The 21516-nt window shown below is 56.7% G+C and overlaps 2 protein-coding genes across 2 annotated transcripts in view; both read left to right on the top strand.

Moving 5' to 3' along the window:
- GRIN2D (glutamate ionotropic receptor NMDA type subunit 2D) overlaps positions 1-13739 on the top strand; it is a 47150-nt gene extending 33411 nt beyond the window's left edge. The window contains 4 exon segments of the mRNA XM_070401952.1: positions 10669-10856; positions 11040-11272; positions 11429-12049; positions 12051-13739. Of these exon segments, the coding sequence (XP_070258053.1) occupies positions 10669-10856; positions 11040-11272; positions 11429-12049; positions 12051-12770 (1762 nt within the window). The 3' untranslated portion in view covers positions 12771-13739.
- A 1301-nt stretch (positions 13740-15040) lies between these two features.
- Positions 15041-21181, top strand: GRWD1 (glutamate rich WD repeat containing 1). Its single transcript, XM_070401953.1, has 7 exons — positions 15041-15237; positions 15442-15559; positions 15745-15904; positions 18199-18412; positions 18544-18686; positions 19062-19259; positions 20209-21181. The coding sequence occupies exons 1-7, from the start codon at positions 15051-15053 to the stop codon at positions 20524-20526; spliced, it is 1338 nt and encodes a 445-aa protein (XP_070258054.1). The 5' UTR covers positions 15041-15050; the 3' UTR covers positions 20527-21181.
- The last annotated feature ends 335 nt before the right edge of the window (positions 21182-21516 follow it).

Raw genomic sequence — 21516 nt, 5'->3', positions numbered from 1 at the left:
TGAACTCCTTTAGCTTTTCCTTATCTGTGAAGCTCTTTATCTGACCTTCAATTCTGAATGATAGCTTTGCTGGATAAAGTAATCTTGGTTGTAGGTTCTTGGTATTCATCACTTTGAATATTTCTTGCCATTCCCTTCTGGCCTGCAAAGTTTCTGTTGAGAAATCAGCTGACAGTCGTATGGGTATTCCCTTGTAGGTAATTGAGCCTCTTTCTCTTGCTGCTTTTAAGATTTTCTCTTTGTCTTTTGCTCTTGGCATTTTAATGATGATGTGTCTTGGTGTGGTCCTCTTTGGATTCCTTTTGTTTGGGGTTCTCTGCGCTTCTTGAACCTGTAAGTCCATTTCTTTCTCCAGGTGGGGGAAGTTTTCTGCCATTATTTCTTGAAATAGGTTTTCAATATCTTGCTGTCTCTCATCTTCTGGCACTCCAATGACTCTGATATTAGACCGCTTAAAGCTGTCCCAGAGGCTCCTTACACTATCTTCACACTTTCGGATTCTTTTTTCATTTTGCTTTTCCAATTGGGTGTTTTTTGTCGAATCTTTGGTTTGATTATTGTGCTCCTCTGGTCTGCTATTGGGTATAATATTCTTTATTTCAGTCCGTGTATGCTTACTTTCTAATTTCTTTATCGTAGCATCGAGGGTCTCATTAGTTTTCGTGAGGCTCTGCACAAATTTATGGCAAGCCCTCAAAATTGCGATTCTTAGCTCCATATCCTCCATTTCTGTCATGTTTTTTTGTCTCCGCATCTTTTATGCTTTCTTGGTGCACCCCCTTGTGGTCTCTGTGCGCAGTCTTGTTCTAGCCAAGCCTTAATTGTTGTAGTTAACACTAGAGGGATTTGACCCCCAGGCCGACTGGCTATAGGAATCAGCTGTATGGAAAACGTCTGCCTTCTGGGGAGGTGCTAATCCAGCCTTTGCCTGAGGCGATCGGCAAATGGCTATGCGCAGGCTTTGGGCGGGGCGGGATCAACAGGGCGGGCGGAGGGAGCAGTTATGGCCACGCTCAGTCCCGTTCCCAGAGGCTCTGCTTCTCAGAACCCCGGCAGCCGCTGCAAACTTCGGAGAGAAAGCTGCCCTCAGGTTCCAACTGATGCCGGATAATCCCGCTTCTCCCGTTTGAGTCTGGGTCCCTAGAGACTCGCCCGGATCTGGAGCCCAGAGTCTGAGACTCACTCCCGACAGAAAACGACAACCGCGCCCTCAGCCACCAGCCCGCTTTGCGCGCGCACCTCGGTACCTTTGTATTTTCCACACTGCGCCGCCTCTGAGCCTCGATTTGCTGTTCTCTTTCCTTCTAGTTGTAGAGTCTCTCTTCAGCCAGCCTTCCTGTGGTTCTGGGTGATGTCCGTTCAGTCTTTTAGTTGTATTTTTGAAATGGTTGTTTGCGGCAGCGGTCTCCGGTGTTTACCTACGCCGCCATCTTGGCTCCTCCTCCGACAAGTTCTATTTTTAAAAAAATATATTTTATTGATTTTTTACAGAGAGGAAGGGAGAGGGATAGAGAGTTGGAAACATCGATGAGAGAGACATCGATCAGCTGCCTCCTGCACACCCCCTACTGGGGATGTGCCCGCAACCAATGTACATGCCCTTGGCCAGAATCGAACCCGGGACCCTTCAGTCCGCAGGCCGACGCTCCATCCACTGAGCCAAACCGGTTAGGGCTACAAGTTCTATTTTTATCAGAGTTATAGGTTCACATAATTTGGGGCGTCAGATACACGATTAAAAATAATGAAAACCCACAGTCCCCCCCTGCCTGCCTCCATCCCCCCCCCCCGCCAGAGGAGTCTGCTGTTCCTCATTTACTGTGTCATTGTGTGATTGATGTCCTGGTCTCTAAATACCACGTGTGGCTGGCTGCCTCCGGGTTTTTTCAACTTTAGGCATTTTCCGTTCGCGTCTCCCGACGGAAGACACGTACTCATGCTCTGGTTTAAATCGCTGCAGCCTCCCACGCCGGGATCCTGGCTGGATGCACACGCAGTGTTTACAGTTATGACTGCGTCTCCGCTCCCACAGCTGCCACCAGTAGTAAACCAAGACGACTTCCCGCTCCCACACACGACTTTGTTTTTCCTGGAGTTAATAATTGTCTCTCCCCCCCCCCCCCCCGCCCCGCCTCCCCCTCCTTCAGTTGCTTAGTATCTGAGTTTTCTTTGTGCTTAACTAATGCAAACCCACATTCTCTGTTAATTACATGAACCTCTCCGTACACCCAGAGCCTCAGGTATTCCATGAATGTCATCTCCTCGCAGAAGTCTCTCTCCTGACCTTCTGGCCCGCTCCAGTCTGCGCCCTGACTTGATCCCCTCACCTCCCCCGGGTTCAGACCATATCAACTCCTAAGTCTTACTCTTGACGCTCTAACGAACTGAGCTCCCGGACCAGGGCAAAACATCTGTACTCCTGTGGGCCATCTGGCTGGCTGGCTGGATGCAAAATTCGGGGCTGGAGAGCATTTTCCTCCAGGTGTTTAAAGGCATCCCTCCTGCCCTGACCGGTTTGGCTCAGTGGATAGAGCGTCGGCCTGCGGACTCCAGGGTCCCAGGTTCGATTCCGGTCAAGGGCATGTACCTGGGTTGCGGGCACATCCCCAGTAGGGGGCGTGCAGGAGGCAGCTGATAGATGTTTCTCTCTCATCGATATTTCTAACTCTATCCCTCTCCCTTCCTCTCTGTAAAAAAAAAAAATCAATAAAATATATTAAAGGCATCCCTCCTCATTTCTAACTTCGAAGTTACTGTTGAAAAATCCAAAGTCATGCTGATTCCCAAGGCTCGTCCGTGACCTCTTTTTCTTTTTCCTGTCCTAGGCAGTGTGTCTTCAGCTAGCCTCATGACTGAGCCTTCCAATCATGTCATTTCTTCTGGCAAATTTTCTCAATTTTTTTTCTATAACGATTCCCCCCCTTCCCCCAGGTTTTCTGTTCTTTCTTTCTGGAACTCTCACTTAATTTCACAGTGGGCTTCCTGGACTGTCCATTTCTTTTATTCCTTCTCTTATTTATCCTTCTCTTTAGCTCCCTGCTCTACTTCCTGCGAGACTTTCTTCATGTTATCTTCCACTCTTTTACTCAGCTTTCCATTTCTGCGAGTGTGTTTTTCATTTCTAAGCACTTTTGTGATCTCCAAACTTTGTATGGTACTTTGCAAATCTTACAGTCTTATTTTAGAGTGGCCTATATGTAGTATCCTGTTAATGGTTGGAAGTTGCAGTATCTTGTCTCGTTTCCCTGATGATGTTCATGGTAATTGTTGGGGGAGAGGGGTTACATTAGCTCCTGTCTGCATAACGTTTCCTTCAAGTCACCGGCTGTTTGTTCCTGTCTTTCTTACTAGAGGCTTTATTTGGTGGCTGGTAATCCTTGGGAGTCTGTTCATATTGGGGAGTGGTGGGTCCAAAACTCTCGAAATGATGGGTCTGTGATTATATGAATGGGGTTGTTGACTATGCACTTCACTGTGGGGTGATCTGTCTGGATGAATTTGGGGGGGAAATCCCCAATGTTAGTACCTGTCAGTCTCTTTCATATATAGTAATATACACTAGAGGCCTGATGCACGAAATTTGTGCAAGAGTAGACCTTCCTTCCCCCGGCTGCCGGCACCGGCTTCCCTCCCGCACTGAGGGACCCGGGCTTCCCTCCCAGCCCCGGCTTCGTCCAAAAGGTCGTCTGGAAGGACATCGGTCTAATTAGCATACGGAGCTCGTAACTCAAATTACTCGTATGTCAAATCAATTTTCACCATTACAATGAATTGAATGCTGGGCTGATGTTGTGGCGTTCACTGTGACGTTTGCTGCGCCAACTAGCGGTGGGGTATCTGAAGCTGGCTCGGAACCCGAATTTTAGCTGGCAACTCAAAGCAAAAAATCGGCCGAGAGACGGCTCGTATCTCAAAAAACTCGTTAGTTGGGACACTCGTAAGTCAAGGCCCCACTGTATTACACTTTTATTGTTATAGATATGATGTTTTTTAAAAAATATATTTTATTGATTTTTTACAGAGAGGAAGGGAGAGGGATAGAGTTAGAAACATCGATGAGAGGGAAACATCGGTCAGCTGCCTCCTGCACACCCCCTACTGGGGATGTGCCCGCCACCAAGGTACATGCCCCTGACCGGAATCAAACCTGGGACCCTTCAGTCTGCAGGCCAACGCTCTATCCACTGAGCCACACCAGTCAAGGCTAGATATGATGTTTTAATATAGAGAAGGAACAAAAAAAGAAAACAGCCCTGGCTGGTTTGGCTCAGTGGATAGAGCGTCGGCCTGTGGACTCAAGGGTCGCGGGTTCGATTCCGGTCAAGGGCATGTACCTTGGCTGTGGGCACATCCCCAGTAGGAGGTGTGCAGGAGGCAGCTGATCGATGTTTCTCTCTCATCGATGTTTCTAACTCTCTATCCCTTTCCCTTCCTCTCTGTAAAAAATCAATAAAATATATATTAAAAAAAAAAAAAAGAAAGAAAGAAAACAAACAATGAGCCATGCCCTGGCCAGGTAGCTCAGTTGGTTACAGCATCGCCCTGATACCCCATGGTTGCAAGTTTGATCCCCGGTCAAGTCACATACAAAATCAACCAATGATTAAGTAGAACAACAAATCGATGTTTCTCTCTCTTTTCCTCTTACTTTCTCTCAAATCAATTTTTAAAAGGTTAATAATGAGCCTGACAAGACAGCCCCTAATGCTATGAAAGTTAAAAGGCGCTCATTCATCCACTAAATCTTCACTAAGTCCTCGCACCAGGCACCGGCCTGGGCCCAAGAGTATTGCAGTGGACAGACCCAAGTCCCTGCTCCTCGGTTAGGGGGGCTCCCAGTCCGTGTGGGAGGGAGACAGACGTGTGTGAGAGCAGCTCTCCAGCGGCCTTCCCTGTGGGGGTGGAAACGTCCTGACACACGCATCCAGCACAGTGACCAGTTCTCCGTCACTCGCCATGTGGTTGGTGCTACGAAGGAACTGAATGTTTTATTTTATATTTTTATGTGTATTTTTCAGTTTGGTTTTATTTTTAATCCTCACCCGAGGATATTTTTCCATTGATTTTGAGAGAAAGAGTGGAAGAGAGAGAAACACATTGATCGGTTGCCTCCTGCACGAGCCCTGATCAGGGCCCGGGCTGGGGAGGAGCCTGCAACTGAGGTACGTGCCCTTGACCAGAATTGAACCTGGGACCCTTTGGTTCACAGGCTGATGCTCTATGCACTGAGCCAAACCGGCTAGGGCGAATTTTTTTAAAAATATATTTTATTGATTTTACAGAGAGGGAGAGAGATAGAGAGTTAGAAACATCGATGAGAGAGAAACATCCATCAGCTGCCTCCTGCACACTCCCTGCTGGGGATGTGCCCGCAACCCAGGTACACGCCCTTGACAGGAATCGAACCCGGGACCTTTCAGTCCACAGGCGGACGCTCTATCCGCTGAGCCAAACCGGCTAGGGCGAATTTTTAACTTTAGTTAAAATCTGAATTCAAATAGCCTCATGTGGCTGGCGGTGACCACCGAGAACAGCACTAGAACATTCCACCCCGTCCAGAGAAGCGCCGGGAATTGGCAGCTCGCGTGGCCTTGGCCGGCTCACACGCCAGCCGTGGGCTTGCCCTGCCCCTGAGGGCAAGCGACCGGGCAGGCGGCTGACATGCATTTCTTCAAAAGAAATAAAGAACCGGCTTCTCCTCCCTCACTTGAGGGGGCGGGGAGGTCAAAAAGGAAGCATGGGGCCCCGTTCCCTAAGGAAGCAGCCTTGTTTATTTCTTTGGGATCGGGGACGCCGTGTCTGCAAACGCGCATCTCCCCGCGCTCCTCGCTCAAAGCGCACGCTGTTCTCATCTTGCCTTTTCCACGGGGGACCGACTCTTGGCGTCTTCCCCACGTTAATGAAATCTTCCCTCTGGGCTGCAGCGCGGGGCCCGCAGAACGCCCTCCCCCAAGCGGCCTGAATTCATTCGTTCCACCCCTCGCCCTGAGGCCCCTGCTGTGTGCCAGGTGCTGTTCCAGACCCGGCGCACCTGCTGTGTGCCAGGTGCTGTTCCAGACCCGGCGCACCTGCTGTGTGCCAGGTGCTGTTCCAGACCCGGCGCACCTGCTGTGTGCCAGGTGCTGTTCCAGACCCGGCGCCCGCAGCCGGGATCAGCCAGGCGAGGTCCGTCCCGCAGGGAATTTACATGCCAGCAGCGTGAGGCGGGCGGGGAAACTTATCCGCTGAGCTGGTGCGGCCCAGTGGGTAGAGCATCGGCCCTCGGACTGAAAGGCCCCGGGTTCCATTCCGGTCAAGGGCATGTACCCCAGTTGCAGGTTCACTTCCCCGACCCTGGTTGAGGCATGTGCAGGAGGCAACCAATTGATGTGTCTCTCTCACATCGATGTTTCTCTCTCTCTCTCTGTCTCCCCCTCCCTCCACTCTGTCTAAAAATCAATAGAGGGGGGAAAAAATCAATGGGAAAAATATCCTTGGGGGAGGATTAACAACAAAACAGTCACCAAAACCATGTTATAATTACTAGGGGATAAGTGCTATGGACAGAAATGGGGAGAGGGGGAATGAAGGAGTGTGGGGGGCCCTGGGAGGAAGCTGCCGGTTGCAGTATTAAGCAGGGTGCTTGGGAAGGTGTCTCCTGAGCAATCACTTGAAGGAAGGGAGGGAGAGAGCCAGGTGGGTATCTGGGAGAAGAATGCTCCAGCAGGGGCTGCAGCAAGTGCAAAGGCCCTGAGGCCGGAGTACGCTGCAGCAGCCGGGAACTGAGCAAAGGCCAGTGTAGCTGGAGTAGATGCAGTGCGGGAGGTGTGTGTGGGAGATGAGTGGCTGGAGCAGATGCAGTGAGGGAGGTGTGTGTGGGAGATGAGGCCCGAGGAGTAAGGAGGGACGCGGGGGAGTTTGGTGGCTCCTGGCTTTGTTTGTAGCTCAGAGGAACTCTAATGACTCTGAGTGAAGTGGGCAGTCAGGGGAGGGTTGTGAGCCGAGGAGGGGCGGGAGCTGACTCAGATGCTAAGATCCCTTTGGACAGGGCAGACTAAACAGGGACGTAAGGACAGACACGGGGTATTTTATTTTTTTTCCCAAACCTGTGTCTAAACAAAGGCTGTAGGACACGGCTGAGTTTTACTAGAGGTTTAAGGGCAATGGGAGGGGGGAGGAAGTGGGGGGAAGGGAGGGCAGTATTATCTATACTAATAATAGAGGGATATGCAAATTATCCAGGACTCCTTCACAGTAACGACCCGAACAGCAGGCTGTGTGGGGCGACCAGGCCGGCAGGGGGTTTAGTGAGGGACGACCAAACAACTGAACAGCAGGCTGCGTGGGGTAACCAGGTTGGCAGGGGAGCGGTTGGGGGTGACCAGGCTGGGGGGGGGGGGGGGCGCAGTTGGGGGCAACCAGGCTGGAAGGGGGAGGCAGTTGGTGGTGACCAGGACAGCAGGGGGGGCAGTAAGGAGCGACCAGGCTGGAGGGGGGGGGAGTTAGAGGCGACCAGGCCAGTGGGCGGGGGCAGTTGGGGGCGACCAGAACAGCAGGAGGGGCAGTTAGGGGTGTTCAGGCTGGCGGGGGAGGGGGGGGTGCGATCAGGCAGGGAGGCAGGTAAGCAGTTGGGAGCCAGTGGTCCCGGATTATGAGAGGGATGTCCGACTGCCGGTTTAGGCCCGATCCCTGGGACATCCCCCGAGGGGTCCCGGATTGGAGAGGGTGCAGGCTGGGCTGAGGGGACTTCCTCCCCACCATGTGCAAATTTTGTGCACCGGGCCTCTAGTATTTCAGAAGAACAGAGCAAATGATTAAAAGTGAAGGCCCTTAGGTCCCCTCCTCCTGAAAGCCGCTCAAACCTTCCCACCTCTGGAGACCTTGGTTTGGGGGCTCTCTCCAAAATGCTTCTTGGTCTCTCCCCACCATACCCCTCCCTTGTCCCCCAAGAACCCCAAGACTCTCCTTCCATCGTATCCTCATCCCCAGAGCCTCCATCCCGCCTCTTCAGCCAGATTCTGGGAACTCCCAGGTTTTCCCACTTCAACGGGGATGCGGTTCACCTTTCGCCCTCAAGGGCATTTAGCTAAACCAAGAGAAAGTTAGAGAAATTACTGTCTGCCTACGAGGCAGCAGTGCCCACGGGCGGCGCTGGCATTTTTCTTGCCTATCTGCATATGTTCCCAGATGTCAGCTGGGATCTCCCTGCCCGTGAGGATCTATATAAAGTTCATTCCAACACTTCTCAACAGCTTCCACTCGTCGCCCCGCCCCCAAGGCTGATCCACTGGCTGCGGGGAATGCTCTCCCTGTGCCTCCCTATTTGGGGTGCGTGGACTAATTCTCCCTTTTCGTTAATTTCTCTGCAACTGCCCTGGCCGGTTTGGCTCAGTGGATAGAGCATCAGCCTGCGGACTGAAAGGTCCCGGGTTCGATTCTGGTCAAGGGCACATGCCTGGGTTGTGGGCTTGATCCCCAGTGGGACGTGCAGGAGGCAGCCGATCAATGATTCTCTCTCATCATTGATGTTTCTATCTCTCTCTCTCTCCCTCTCCCTTCCTCACTGAAATCAATAAAAATATTAATAATTTATCTGCAACCAAACACGTACACAGGCATTTCAGTGCACATGTGTGAGTGTGCGGGGGCAGGGGGGGCGGGTGCGGAATAGAGGTATTTACATGGACAGGCAAACAGCTGCCACCCAGTGTCCGGCCACATGCTCTGATCTCTCTCTCTTGCTTTCCCTCCCATCCCCCCACCTGCACTGTCCAATACTATTTCCATTTAAATTAATTCAAATTAAGTGGAAAGTTCCATCCTTTCGTGGCACTGGCACATTTTGAGAGGCCGAGAGCCACGGATGGCTGGTGGCTGCCCCGCCAGACGGGCAGACGGGATATTTCCATCATCACAGAATGTTCTTTCCCACCATGCTGGTCGAGACAGGACAAGCGCCCCCTTCTGGGAGCTAGCCAGGGGTCTGCAGTGAAGATGACCAACATTTCACCCCATACATATGTCGTTTTAAAAAGTACAGAGCCCTGGCCGGTTTAGCTCAGTGGAGAGAGCGTTGGCCTGCGGATTGAAGGGTCCCGGGTTCGATTCCGGTCAAGGGCATGAACCTTGGTTGCGGGCTCAATCCCCAGTAGGGGGGGTGCAGGAAGCAGCTGATCAATGTTTCTAACTATCCCTCTCCCTTCCTCTCTGTAAAAATCAATAAAATATATATATTTTTTAAAGTACATACAGAGTTATACACTATACGGGCTTCTGGGAGTGGTTTGTGTTTTGTTTTGTTTTGTTTTTTTTCACAGTAATACTCCCTGGACATCTTCAGATGTCAGATCACAGGCATTTATCTTGTTTCATAGAATAGTCACACGGTGTTCCGTGGTGTGGATTCGCTTACTCATTCCTTTATTCTGCAAAGATTTACAACCACCTGGTAGGTACAGGAACGGTGCTAGGTCCCGGCCTGGAACGCGGTGCCCTCGGACCCTCCCCTCAGGGGCTCAAGCCCTGGGGAGAGGCTGAGCTGAATGCAATAATCACGGAAATAAGTGCACAATGGCAGCGGTAGTGAAGGAAGCGGCAAGTCCCCCATGCACCCCTCTGTGAGAGCTGATTCCACATCCCTGACCCCCTTCCCAGCAAGTTTTAGACGTGGGGGCCTCGTGGGGGAACGCAAGCAAATGAAGAGGGTGCATCTGGGCCTGCATTTCCGGGTCTGAACAGTGGAGATACTAGTTCCTACCTTGCCGGGCGGGCGTGGCTCGGGGGGCTGAGCGTCGACCTAGGAACCAGGAGGTCGGGGTTCGATTCCTGGTCAGGGCACATGCCCGGGTTGTGGGCTCCATCCCCAGTGTGGGGCCTGCAGGAGGCAGCCGATCCATGACTCTCTCATCATTGATGTTTCTCTCTCTCTCCTTTTCCCTTCCTCTCTGACATCAATAAAAACATATGTATTTAAAATAAGTAAATAAGCCCTGACCAGTTTGGCTCAGTGGATAGAGCGTCGGCCTGCGGACTCAAGGGTCCCAGGTTCAATTCTGGTCAAGGGCATGTACCTTGGTTGCGGGCACATCCCCAGTAGGGGGTGTGCAGGAGGCAGCTGATTGATGTTTCTAACTCTCTATCCCTCTCTCTTCCTCTCTGTAAAAAATCAATAAAATATATTTAAAAATAAAAAATTAATAATTAATTAATAATTAATTAAAAATAGTTTCTACCTTCTGGTAACGTGGTGAGGTTTACACCAGTTATTTAACTAGATGGACAGTGCCTGGCATAGTATTAGCGATCAGTAACATTGTATTATTATTTCTATGGTTCCCTTTTTGAGCCTCAGCCCCCCTTCAAAAGGGAGGCCTCCTCCATTTAGGCCTCCTCTGGAGGACACTGGCGAGGATTCAACCAGTAATTATTTCGTCACGGTCACAGCTAACATCTCTCCAGCCCTCCCTCTGCACCAAGCACCATCTAACCCTCGCAGCAACCCCCCGGGAAGTGCGGCTGTTGTCCCCATTTTACAGATATTGAAACTGAGGCACAGAGAGGTGCCGCTTGCTCAAGGAGCCTTATTAGTGACGGGAGCAGTTGGAGGTGAGGGGTCGCGGGGGTTCGGGGCTGGGCCATGAGGGCATCGGGGTGCGACTGACCCTGCCCTTTATGCCCCCCTGCCCCCAGGAAGCTGGACGCCTTCATCTATGACGCGGCTGTGCTCAACTACATGGCGCGAAAGGATGAGGGCTGCAAGCTGGTCACCATCGGCTCCGGCAAGGTCTTCGCCACCACGGGCTACGGCATCGCCCTGCACAAGGGCTCCCGCTGGAAGCGGCCCATCGACCTGGCGCTCCTGCAGTTCCTGGGGGACGGTGCGGCTGCAGACCCCTGGGGGAGCATGGGGGGGGGAGCCCTGGGTCCCCCAGAAGGAGGGGATGAGGACCAGGGCACCAGGGTGGAGGGCCTAGACTTCTCTATCAGAGGCGGGTCCTCGAGGGATCTCTACAAAGGTGACCTCTGACCTCTGACTGCACGCCCCCCCCCCTCCTCCCCAGATGAGATCGAGATGCTTGAGCGGCTGTGGCTCTCCGGGATCTGCCACAACGACAAGATCGAGGTGATGAGCAGCAAGCTGGACATCGACAACATGGCAGGCGTCTTCTACATGCTGCTGGTGGCCATGGGCCTGTCCCTGCTGGTCTTCGCCTGGGAGCACCTGGTGTACTGGCGGCTGCGGCACTGCCTGGGGCCCACCCACCGCATGGACTTCCTGCTGGCCTTCTCCAGGGTAGGGGGGAGGCGACGGGGGGCGGGGAGGGGGAGAGAGGGAGGCAAGAGGACCCGCAGGTGGAAACCCACAGGGAGGCCCAGGCGTGGGAGGGAGGGGTGGGGGCCGGGCTCCCGGGCCCGCGGCGCTGACCCCGCCTCCCCCGCGGCCCCGCAGGGCATGTACAGCTGCTGCAGCGCCGAAGCCGCCCCGCCGCCCGCCAAGCCTCCGCCGCCGCCGCCGCAGCCGCTGCCCAGCCCCGTGTACCCGGCCCCGCGCCCCGCGCCCGGCCCCGCGCCCTTCCTGCCCCGCGAGCGCGCGGCGGTGGACCGCTGGCGCCGCGCCAAAGCCGCGGGGCCGCCGGGGGGCGCGGGCCTGGCCGACGGCTTCCACCGCTACTACGGCCCCATCGAGCCGCAGGGCCTGGGCGTGGGCGTGGGCGAGGCGCGCACGGCGCCCCGGGGCGCGGGGGGCCGCCCGCTGTCCCCGCCGGCCGCGCAGCCCCCGCAGAAGCCGCCGCCCTCCTACTTCGCCATCGTGCGGGACAAGGAGCCCGCCGAGCCCGCCGCCGGCGCCTACCCCGGCTTCCCGTCGCCGCCCGCGCCCCCCTCCGCCGCCGCGGCCGCCGCCGTCGGGCCGCCGCTGTGCCGCCTGGCCTACGAGGACGAGAGCCCGCCGGCGCCCGCGCGCTGGCCGCGCTCCGACCCCGAGAGCCAGCCGCTGCTGGGGCCCGGCGGGGGCGGCGCGGGGGGCGCGGGCGGCGCGGGCGGCGGGGCTCCGGCGGCGCCCCCCCCCGCGCCGCGCCGCGCCGCCCCCGTGCCCGTACCTCGACCTGGAGCCGTCGCCGTCGGACTCGGAGGACTCGGAGAGCCTGGGCGGCGCGTCGCTGGGCGGCCTGGAGCCCTGGTGGTACGCCGACTTCCCCTACCCGTACGCCGAGCGCCTCGGGCCGCCGCCTGGCCGCTACTGGTCGGTCGACAAGCTCGGGGGCTGGCGCGCCGGCAGCTGGGACTACCTGCCCCCGCGCGGCGGCCCGGCCGCCTGGCACTGCCGCCACTGCGCCAGCCTGGAGCTGCTGCCTCCGCGCCATCTCAGCTGCTCGCACGACGGCCTGGACGGCGGCTGGTGGGCGCCGCCGCCCCCGCCTTGGGCCGCGGGACCCCCGCCCCGGCGCCGGGCCCGCTGCGGGTGCCCGCGGGCGCACACTCACCGCCCGCGCGCCTCGCACCGCGTGCCCGCGCCCCCCGCCCCGCACCACCACCGGCACCGGCGCGCCGCGGGGGGCTGGGACCTCCCGCCGCCCGCGCCCACCTCTCGCTCGCTCGAGGACCTCAGCTCGTGCCCCCGCGTCGCCCCCGCGCGCCGGCTCACCGGGCCCTCCCGGCACGCGCGCCGGTGCATGCACGCGGCGCACTGGGGGCCGCCGCTGCCCGCCGCGTCCCACCGGAGACACCGGGGCGGGGACCTGGGGACCCGCCGGGGCTCGGCGCACTTCTCCAGCCTCGAGTCCGAGGTATGACGCGGCCCCGGGGGCCCGCCCGCCCCCTCGGTCAGCGCAGGCCACGGCCCGAGGGGGCGCTCGCAGCGGAGAGGACCCGCGTGGGATGGGAAAGAGAAAGGTGGCGCTGGCCGGACCCCGCCTGAAGCAGCGTCCTGTGCCCCTTCGTTTTCGGGGCACCGTGAGCCGGAGGGGATTTGGTCCCCGGAATCTCACCCCGCTTGGGAGCGAGGGGCGGGGGGCGGAGGTCTCGGAGCCCACTGGACATTTTTTAAAACCCGACAAGGGCTTTTTAACGTCACCAGATGGGGCGGGAGGTGGGGGGGTCGCGCCACGCTCGCGCCCCACCCCCACGCCCGGGGCCGCGGCCCCCACATCACTGTGCAGCTCCCCGGCCCCGGCCACGCCTCCGGGGAAGCCCGTTTTTAACCTTCCATCCATTGGGACTCAAAACTGTGAGACGCATTCGCCAAACTGTGACCCTCCTAGACCTTGGCCCCGCCATACAGAAACCCCTGACCCCAGACTGTGACTTCCGACCCGAAACTGTGACCCGAACCCCAGACTGTGCCCCGACCAGACTGTGACCCTTGACGTCAAACCGGACACCCCCCCCCTCCTCCTTTTCCACCCCGGGTCACATTTCCCTATTTTGACTTAGGACACACCCCCAACGGAAGCCCCGCCTCCCCCGCCCCGCCCCGCCCCCCCAGCGTTGATCCCACCCTTTAGGGGCCAAAACCTCCCATCCAGTCGCACCTCACTACCTACCCCAGGTGCCACCAAACACACCCTCTCCAAATCTCACCCTTATCTGTGACCCTTCAGTGATGACCCAGCAGACCCCCCAAAGCCTCCTCTTCCCAGATCTCCAGCCGGGCCTGGAGTGGGGTTGTGGAGGGGAGGGTCTGGGAGTCCACACTCACCACCCACCTCCCTCCCCTCTCTCCTGGTCCACCTTGCAGTGTTTGGAATAAACCATGTTTTTATGCCTCCTCAGTCCAAGTGTGAGCTCCGTGTCTGTCTCGTAGCCCCCCACCCCCACCCCCAGCACCAGCACCCTCAAACCTGTGAAGGAAACAAGCTGAGAGAAGTCCCACCGAAAGAAGGGGCAGAAAGAGAATTAGAGCGAGAGCAGAGACCTTGGAGGGAGGCGGGAGACCAAGACCCAGAAAGAGGAGGTGAAAAAAGACCCTGAGAAGGGAAGGGCTGAGAAGGGGCCGGAGTGGACAGAGACCTGGAGATATGGGGGACAGAGAACTCAGGAAAGATCCAGGATCAAGCCATTTCAGGATCAAGTCTAGGGTCCCATTCCTAGGGCTACGGCCAACGAGGCGTGCAAGATTCTTAATATCCTGTCCATGCAAGCGAGGAGCGTGTCTAATAAATTTCAGCCAATCCACGTATCTTGAATAGCGTTAATCTCACCAAGGAGAATCTATTTCTAACATTTCATTATGCCAATTAGCCAAACCTCTGCTGCTGATGGGCGATAAGGAGAAGCACTTGCAACAGCTGCCTCCAGAGGGTGGACTTTCTGATTAAGTGCTCGGTGACCAGAGCTGCAATGTGAAGTCCTTGGTTAGGCACTTGACTGCCCCGAGGGTAGAGTCAACCGACTAACTCACGCGTAATATCATCCTGCTTACATTAAGCATTTTGAAATAAAGCCATCATCACAAGGAGGGGAGAAGAAACCGGCCTTATGGGTCTTCAGAGAACAGAAACCCACGCTCCTTGTCAGTAAGAGCTCTTATTTGCATACATGAATAATCATCTGAGCGAAAAGAAAGCTCTGGGAATCAAAGGTGGAAAAATGGAGCGGAGGCTCTGAACTCTGAGTCTAGTAGCATAATTAAAGCATAGTGATTAATCACAAAAACAATATGTAATTATATATATGTGTTTTCCGATGGTCTTAGGCGACCCCTGTGAAAGGGTCGTTCGACCTCTCCAAAGGGGTCGCGACCCACAGGTTGAGAACCGCTAGTGGATGGGGAAGCACAGGCCTCCCAGAGAACTACAACTCCCAGGAGGCCTTGCAACGGCTCCGCGGAAGAGCGCCTCAAAGTTATGCGAAGCTGGTGGTCTCCCCGTATCCACCACCCGCCTCCAGGGCTAAACCAGGGCGCCGTTACCTGGTTCTCCTTCTCCCTCTCCCCACCGCCCTCTCTAATTGGTGAACTGGAGAGTTTCCAAGGTAACGGCGCCGCCTGGCGCATCTCCGAAGGGGTGGGGGCGGGGAAAGCGCAAACAGGAAGTGACGCTCTCCCCTCGCGCCGACAGCTAGAGGTTTCGAGGATGGCGGCGCGCAAGGGTCGGCGGCGCACGTGTGAAACCGAGGAGCCCATGGAGGCCGAGTCCCGCGACGCTGGGTCCGAGGGCCCGGCCCAGGTCTATCTGCCCGGCCGGGGACCGCCGCTGCGCGAAGGAGAGGAGCTGGTCATGGACGAGGAGGCCTACGTGCTGTACCACCGAGCGCAGACCGGTGGGTGGGCACCCAGACCCCTGGCCCCCGGGGAAGGAGGGAGCTGGAATCCTGGGTCCCGGACCCGGTCCTGAGCCTTTAACTTACTAGTAAGAGGCGCTCTGAAAGGGAAGACTGGGGTCCTGAGAGGGGTGGCGTCACACTGCAGGGCGCCGAGATCCCGCCGCCCCATCATGGCTTTCCAACCGCTCCTTCCCTCCCCAGGCGCCCCCTGTCTCAGCTTTGACATCGTCCGGGACCACCTGGGGGACAATCGCTCCGAGCTTCCTCTGACACTTTACCTGTGTGCCGGGACCCAGGCGGAGAGCGCCCAGAGCAACAGGTGAGTGGGACCTGAGGCTTGCCCAGGAGTCCAAGCCCCCAGCCTCTTCCTGGCTCAGAGTCCGGGACTCAGCCTCCAGCTCCCCTTCCCCAGGGACCCAGGAGGCAGGGCTTCCGGCTTCGGCCACCCTCAGACCCAGCAGTTGGGGTGTCCCCGCGCCTCAGTCACATCCCACTTTCCCCCAGATTGATGATGCTTCGGATGCACAATCTGCACGGGACCAAGCCCCCACCCTCAGAGGGCAGCGATGAAGAGGACGAGGAAGATGAAGAGGATGAAGAAGATCGGAAGCCTCAGCTGGAGCTGGCCATGGTGCCCCACTATGGCGGCATCAACCGAGTCCGGGTAAGTGCAGTCTGCAGTCTGCTCTTCGTCTCTGGGGCACGCCCCTACTCTGCACCTCCTCTCGCCCGTCAGCTTTTGGGACAGCATCGGGCACATAATTTTATATGTTAGTTTACATATGTCTTAGCTATTCTGAATTGTCGCTGGGTGCTGTGGAGTGGGTTTTTATTTAATTTAATTTTATTGTTTAAAGTATTACAGATAGTAGTACATATGTCTCCTTCCCCCTCCCCCCCATTGACCTTCCCCCGGCCACCCCTACCCCGCCCCCACCACATGCCCTCATCCCACCCCCCCAGTGTCCTGTGTCCATTGGTTATGCTTATATGCATGCATACAAGTCCTTCAGTTGATCTCTTATCTCCCCCCACCCCCAACACTCCCCAGCCTTCCCGCTGTGATTTGACAGCCTGTTCCATGCTTCTCTGTCTCTGTATCTATCTTTTTGTTCATCAGGTTATATTTTTTGTGGGTTTTTTTTTTTTTTATGTTCTGTGAAATGGTGAGAGTTGCAAAACTTGCCTGGTGTAAGGATCACATAGAATAACGTACAATTCTTTCTGTAACTGAAATACAGTTCTTTCAGGTGCTTAGAAACAGCACCTGGCTGTAATGTGAGTATATGTGTTTTCTGTTATTTTTCAGGAACTGTTCTGAGGTTACTCTTGTGGTTTAGGGTTATAGCATCTTCTGATCAGGGTGATGTGTGAGTTAAATGAGGGACATATAAGCAGCACTTGGAGCAGTGCTTGGCCGGTGGTTCTTGCTGTGCGTTTCCATTGAAGTGTTAACGTGTTTTAGGTAGTGTTTTGGGCTCTAGGGATTTAACAGGGAGCAAAAGGTCTCTGGCTGCTTGGAATTATATGCTGCTGGAGAAAGGGACCAGAACAAAATAAGGAGATGTGTACTATGTCAAGGTGCTAAGTGTTGTAGAGAAAAAAATAAAGTCAGGTAAGGGTGTAGGGTGTTCCTGTGTGGGTTGCTATTTTAAATAGTGTGGCCTGAGAAGTATTCACTGATAAGGAGCCGTTTATACAGAGACCCACAGGAAGTGAGGGAGTGAGCCAAGGGTGTGTGGGAAAAGGTTTGCAGGCCTGGGGTGGACTTGGCATGTTGGAGGAGTTTTTTGAGAGACGCTGGGGAGACCAGTGTGTTTGGAGCAGAATGAGCAAGGGATACAGCAACAAGATTCCGGGGGTGGGCCCAGATGAGACAGATTGTTAGGGCCCTGTAGCCCATTGTAAGGACTTGGCTTTATTTGGGGAGACGTTTGGAGCACAGGAAAGGTGGGATCTGACTTGTGTTTTAATTCCTCTACCTGCTCTGTTGAGAAGAGGCTGCAGGAAGGCAAGGGCAGCGGACAGTCCTGTAGGGGCTGTAGCTCCGGAGAAGGATGACAACAGTAGCAACGTGCGAGACAACATAGGAGTGGTGGGAGGGGATAAAAGTGATGTGTCTCCCCCCCCCCCCCAGTTCTCACCTGGGGATAGTTTTCCATTGATTTTTAGGGAGAGTGGAAGAGAGAGGGAAAGACAGAGAGAAACATCAATATGAGAGAAACACATCCATTGGTTGCCTCCTGCATGAGCCCTGACCAGGGCCCAGGCCGGGGAGGAGCCTGCAACCAAGGTAGGTGCCCTTGACTGGAATCAAATCCAGGACCCTTTGGTCCGCCGGCTGATGCTCTATCCACTGAGCCAAACCTGCCAGGGCGAAGTGGTGCATTTTCAGTGGAATCAGCATAGGTGTCGGGTTGAGGAAGAGACAAGTCGAAAATAGGTCCTGCAGTTTGGGGAGGAGTCGTTTGCAGTCCGTGATTAGGAGCTTGGCTTTGATCGCGTGAAGTTTGAATGGTCAGTGTGATGTGAGTCTGGAGTCCAAGGAGGAGGTTGGAGCTAGGTGCTGCTGGAAACCTGGAGACTGAACGGGATCTCCTTGTGAGCAAACGGACTGAGGCCTGAGGCCTGTGACTCTCCGGCATTGAGAGGGTAGCAGAGACCAGGAGTCTGATGAGAGCTGGTGGGGATTACAGCCTGATTCCCAGGAGTCTTAAAGGAGCTTTGTTCTCCCACCACCACCTCTACTGCAGGGTGGGGAGTTGTCCCAGGTACCAAGCTGGTCTTGCAGACTGTGGTCCTTTCCTGCAAAGGATTCTGGGGGTTGTTGTCCCAGCCCTGGGGGTGGGGGGGTCTGAGGAACTGCAGTCCTAGTTCTAAGGGATGCTAGAAGCTGTGGTCACCAACCTGAGCTTCCTGCCCCTCCCAGCTCACCTCCACTTCCTTCTCCCCCCACAGGTGTCTTGGCTGGGCGAGGAGCCGGTGGCTGGGGTGTGGTCAGAGAAGGGCCAGGTGGAGGTGTTTGCGCTGCGGCGGCTTCTGCAGGTGGTCGATGACCCCCAGGCCCTGGCCGCCTTCCTCCGGGACGAGCAGGCTCGCGTGAAGCCTATCTTCGCCTTCGCTGGCCATATGGGCGAGGGCTTTGCCCTGGACTGGTCCCCCCGTGTGCCCGGTGAGTCCCTGGGGTATGCACTTGGTCCTGGGGTGCCAGGGGGAGCAGGGTCGGCAGCAGGGGTGGGTGCTGACTCCAGGGAGGGGACTGCGCTGGGCCAGCTGGGACCAGGTCGTTTCCCGTCCCCCCAGGGCGCCTGCTGACCGGTGACTGTCAGAAGAACATCCACCTCTGGACGCCCACGGACGGCGGCTCCTGGCATGTAGACCAGCGGCCATTCGTGGGCCACACACGCTCCGTGGAGGACTTGCAGTGGTCCCCGACCGAGGACACGGTGAGGCGGGGCTGGGGCTGGATCCCTGGGTCTTGGGGCTTTTTTTAGTATATATTTTTATTGATTTCAGAGAGGAAGGGAGAGGGGGAGAGAGATAGAAACATCAGATGAGAGAGAATCATTGATCGGCTGCCTCCTACACACCCCCTACTGGGGACCCAGCCCACAACCCAGGCATGTGCCCTGCCTGGGAATCGAACCAGTGACCTCTTGGTTCCTGGGTCAACAGTCAACCAACTGAGCCATACCGGCGGGGCTGGATTCCTGGGTCTTAAAGGAGGAGGGGCTGGGGCAGGTCCTAGTGAGGGGCCCACTACTAGTACGTGGTCTCGGGTGGGGTGCAGGGAGCCCCGGTCGCTCAGACTCCTCTTCCAGGTATTCGGCTCCTGCTCAGCTGACGCCTCCATTCGCATCTGGGACATCCGGGCTGCCCCCAGCAAGGCCTGCATGCTCACCACTGCCTCCGCCCACGATGGGGACGTCAACGTCATCAACTGGAGCCGCCGGGAGCCCTTCCTGCTCAGCGGCGGGGATGACGGGGCGCTCAAGGTGTGGGACCTGCGGCAGTTCAAGGTACGCTTCCAGCTGGGCGCCTGGAGAAGCTCCTGTTCCCTCAGCCACTGGGATTTGTGGGTTTGCCCTCTGATGTGGTCTTCGACGCCAGAGCTGGGAGCGCCCTTTCACTGGGCCCAGCCCCTTCGGGCGACAGATGAGGGAGCGGGCTCAGCAGGAGGATGGCTTGTGGCTGATGTGGAAGCGCCGTTCTACCAGCCGGAGAGCTGACCAGAGACAGAAGAGGCAAAGACCTCCGGAGCCCAGCTCCCTCGCTGCAGGAGAGGAGACAGGCATAGAAAGGCCAGGAGCAGATGTGACATATGGTCCAGCTACGTGCCGATTATAGCGTTGATTATAGCGCCGATTGTCGCGCTGAGAGGGCTTCTGGGCAGGAAGCATTGCTGTGTCTGGGATCCCTCTGAGCAAAGCCCTCACTTCACAGGGCTCTGCGCCTTCCCGGGGCCACCGGGTCCTAATCTCTTTTCCCTGCCGGTGTAATGGGTTCTCTAGCATCACCCCTGGGAAGTTTCTAGAAAAGGATTCCAGCCCCAAGGCAGGTGCACGGCCAGGTCACATTGCCGAGCTGATTGGGACTTTGGAGACCCTTCTACAAATTGGCCCCTTTGTGTTGGAAAAGCAGCTTCTTGCTTCTCTGCGTCTGCTGCTCCTGGAGCCTGGGAGCCCTGCTTCTGCCCCTTTAAGGCCATAGGACCAGTGGGGAGGACACCCCCTTCCTGGGAGGGGCTTCTGTGCCGGTGAAAGCAGGGTTCCCAGCAGCCCCTGGGACATAGGCCATTGTTACCAGCTGTACCTCCCCCTCTGTCCCTTTCAGAGAATCTGGGCTTGTGGGGGCTCAAGGGTGGAGCCCTGGTTGAACCCCGAGGCTGGAGAGGGTTGGGGCTCTGCCTGGGGTACCCCAGGACTCCGGCTGAGGTGCTCAAAGCCCCTGCCTCCTGTTTCCCCACAGTCTGGCTCCCCGGTGGCCACTTTCAAGCAGCACGTGGCCCCGGTGACCTCCGTCGAGTGGCACCCCCAGGACAGTGGGGTCTTCGCAGCCTCCGGTGCAGACAACCAGATCACACAGTGGGACCTGGCGGTGGAGCGGGACCCCGAGGCGGGCGACGCGGAGACCGACCCCGGGCTGGCGGGCCTCCCCCAGCAGCTGCTGTTTGTGCACCAGGGCGAGACCGACCTGAAGGAGCTGCACTGGCACCCGCAGTGCCCCGGGGTCCTGGTCAGCACCGCCCTGTCCGGCTTCACCGTCTTCCGCACCATCAGCGTCTGAGCGCGACCTGGGAGCCGGCGTTGAGGCTGGTTTCCTGGAAGGGACTCGGTCAGATCTGCGGACGGCCCTCCTCCAAAGGACTGCGCTCAGCCCATGGGCCCCAGGATGGATTCTGCTTGACTTGCTGTTCTTTAAAGGGCCTTGGTTTGGTCTGAGGACCCCTCCGGCCGCAGGACTTGGTTTGATCCGTGGCGCTCTGAGACAGCGTCGCCAGCCCTCCGGACCTCGCGGAGCACCAGGAGCACCGCCGGTTGGCGACCACTGCTCTCAAACCACTGGGTTTGGCTCCAGCGGCCCCACCCACCCAGAGACGTGGTTCAGCCCAGTGACTCACCCTCACCCTTCAGGGGACGCTGTTGGCCCATTTCGAAGGTGGGCCTGGGGTGGCCCCAGTTACTAGGGATATTTTGTCAGCTGAGGCCCTTGGCTTGACCCTTTGACCTCAGGGAACTCAAGTGCTTTGCAGTGACTGGACCGAGTTTGAGGGGTGGGTCCCCTCGGAGGATTAGGTTTTGCCAGGACTCCCCAGTGGGGGCTGCGTGGGCTTTCTCTCCTCTGTGCTGAAGGCAGGCACTGTGGAGGGAGGAAAGTCGGGGGGGCGGGGTCCTAAAAGCCAATAAAGGAGGGAATAGGCCTGATGTATGAGACTGGTCCTCCTGGCTGCTTCCCTGAGAGAAAACGGGGAGGAGCAGGAATCTGGCAGCTGCTCCAGCCTTCACCCCATTGGATGCACCCCCAGTCTGCCTTCCCTACATTTGATTCCATCCGGGACTCACTCCGGGTCTCCGGAGGGTATCTCACCTGTGACCCCCAACTTTTTAAGGCTTTGTCTCAGGGAGAACTAGGCCCCCCCATTTCTCCTTCAGTCACTGTCTCCTTTATCCTAACCTCACCCCTTTTGTTCCCTCATCCATGTCCCCGTCTTTCTCTGCTGCATTTGTGTCCCCGTCTTCCCGTGTCTCCTGGCCCCCAGGCCTGTCCCTGCCCCCT

This window comes from Myotis yumanensis, unplaced genomic scaffold (genome assembly GCF_028538775.1).
Source record: "Myotis yumanensis isolate MYYU_CA2020_CCGP unplaced genomic scaffold, mMyoYum1.0.hap1 SCAF_23, whole genome shotgun sequence".
Classification (NCBI taxonomy): domain Eukaryota; kingdom Metazoa; phylum Chordata; class Mammalia; order Chiroptera; family Vespertilionidae; genus Myotis; species Myotis yumanensis.
Note: the sequence above shows the minus strand (reverse complement) of the source record. Positions and strands in the feature narration are given on the sequence as shown.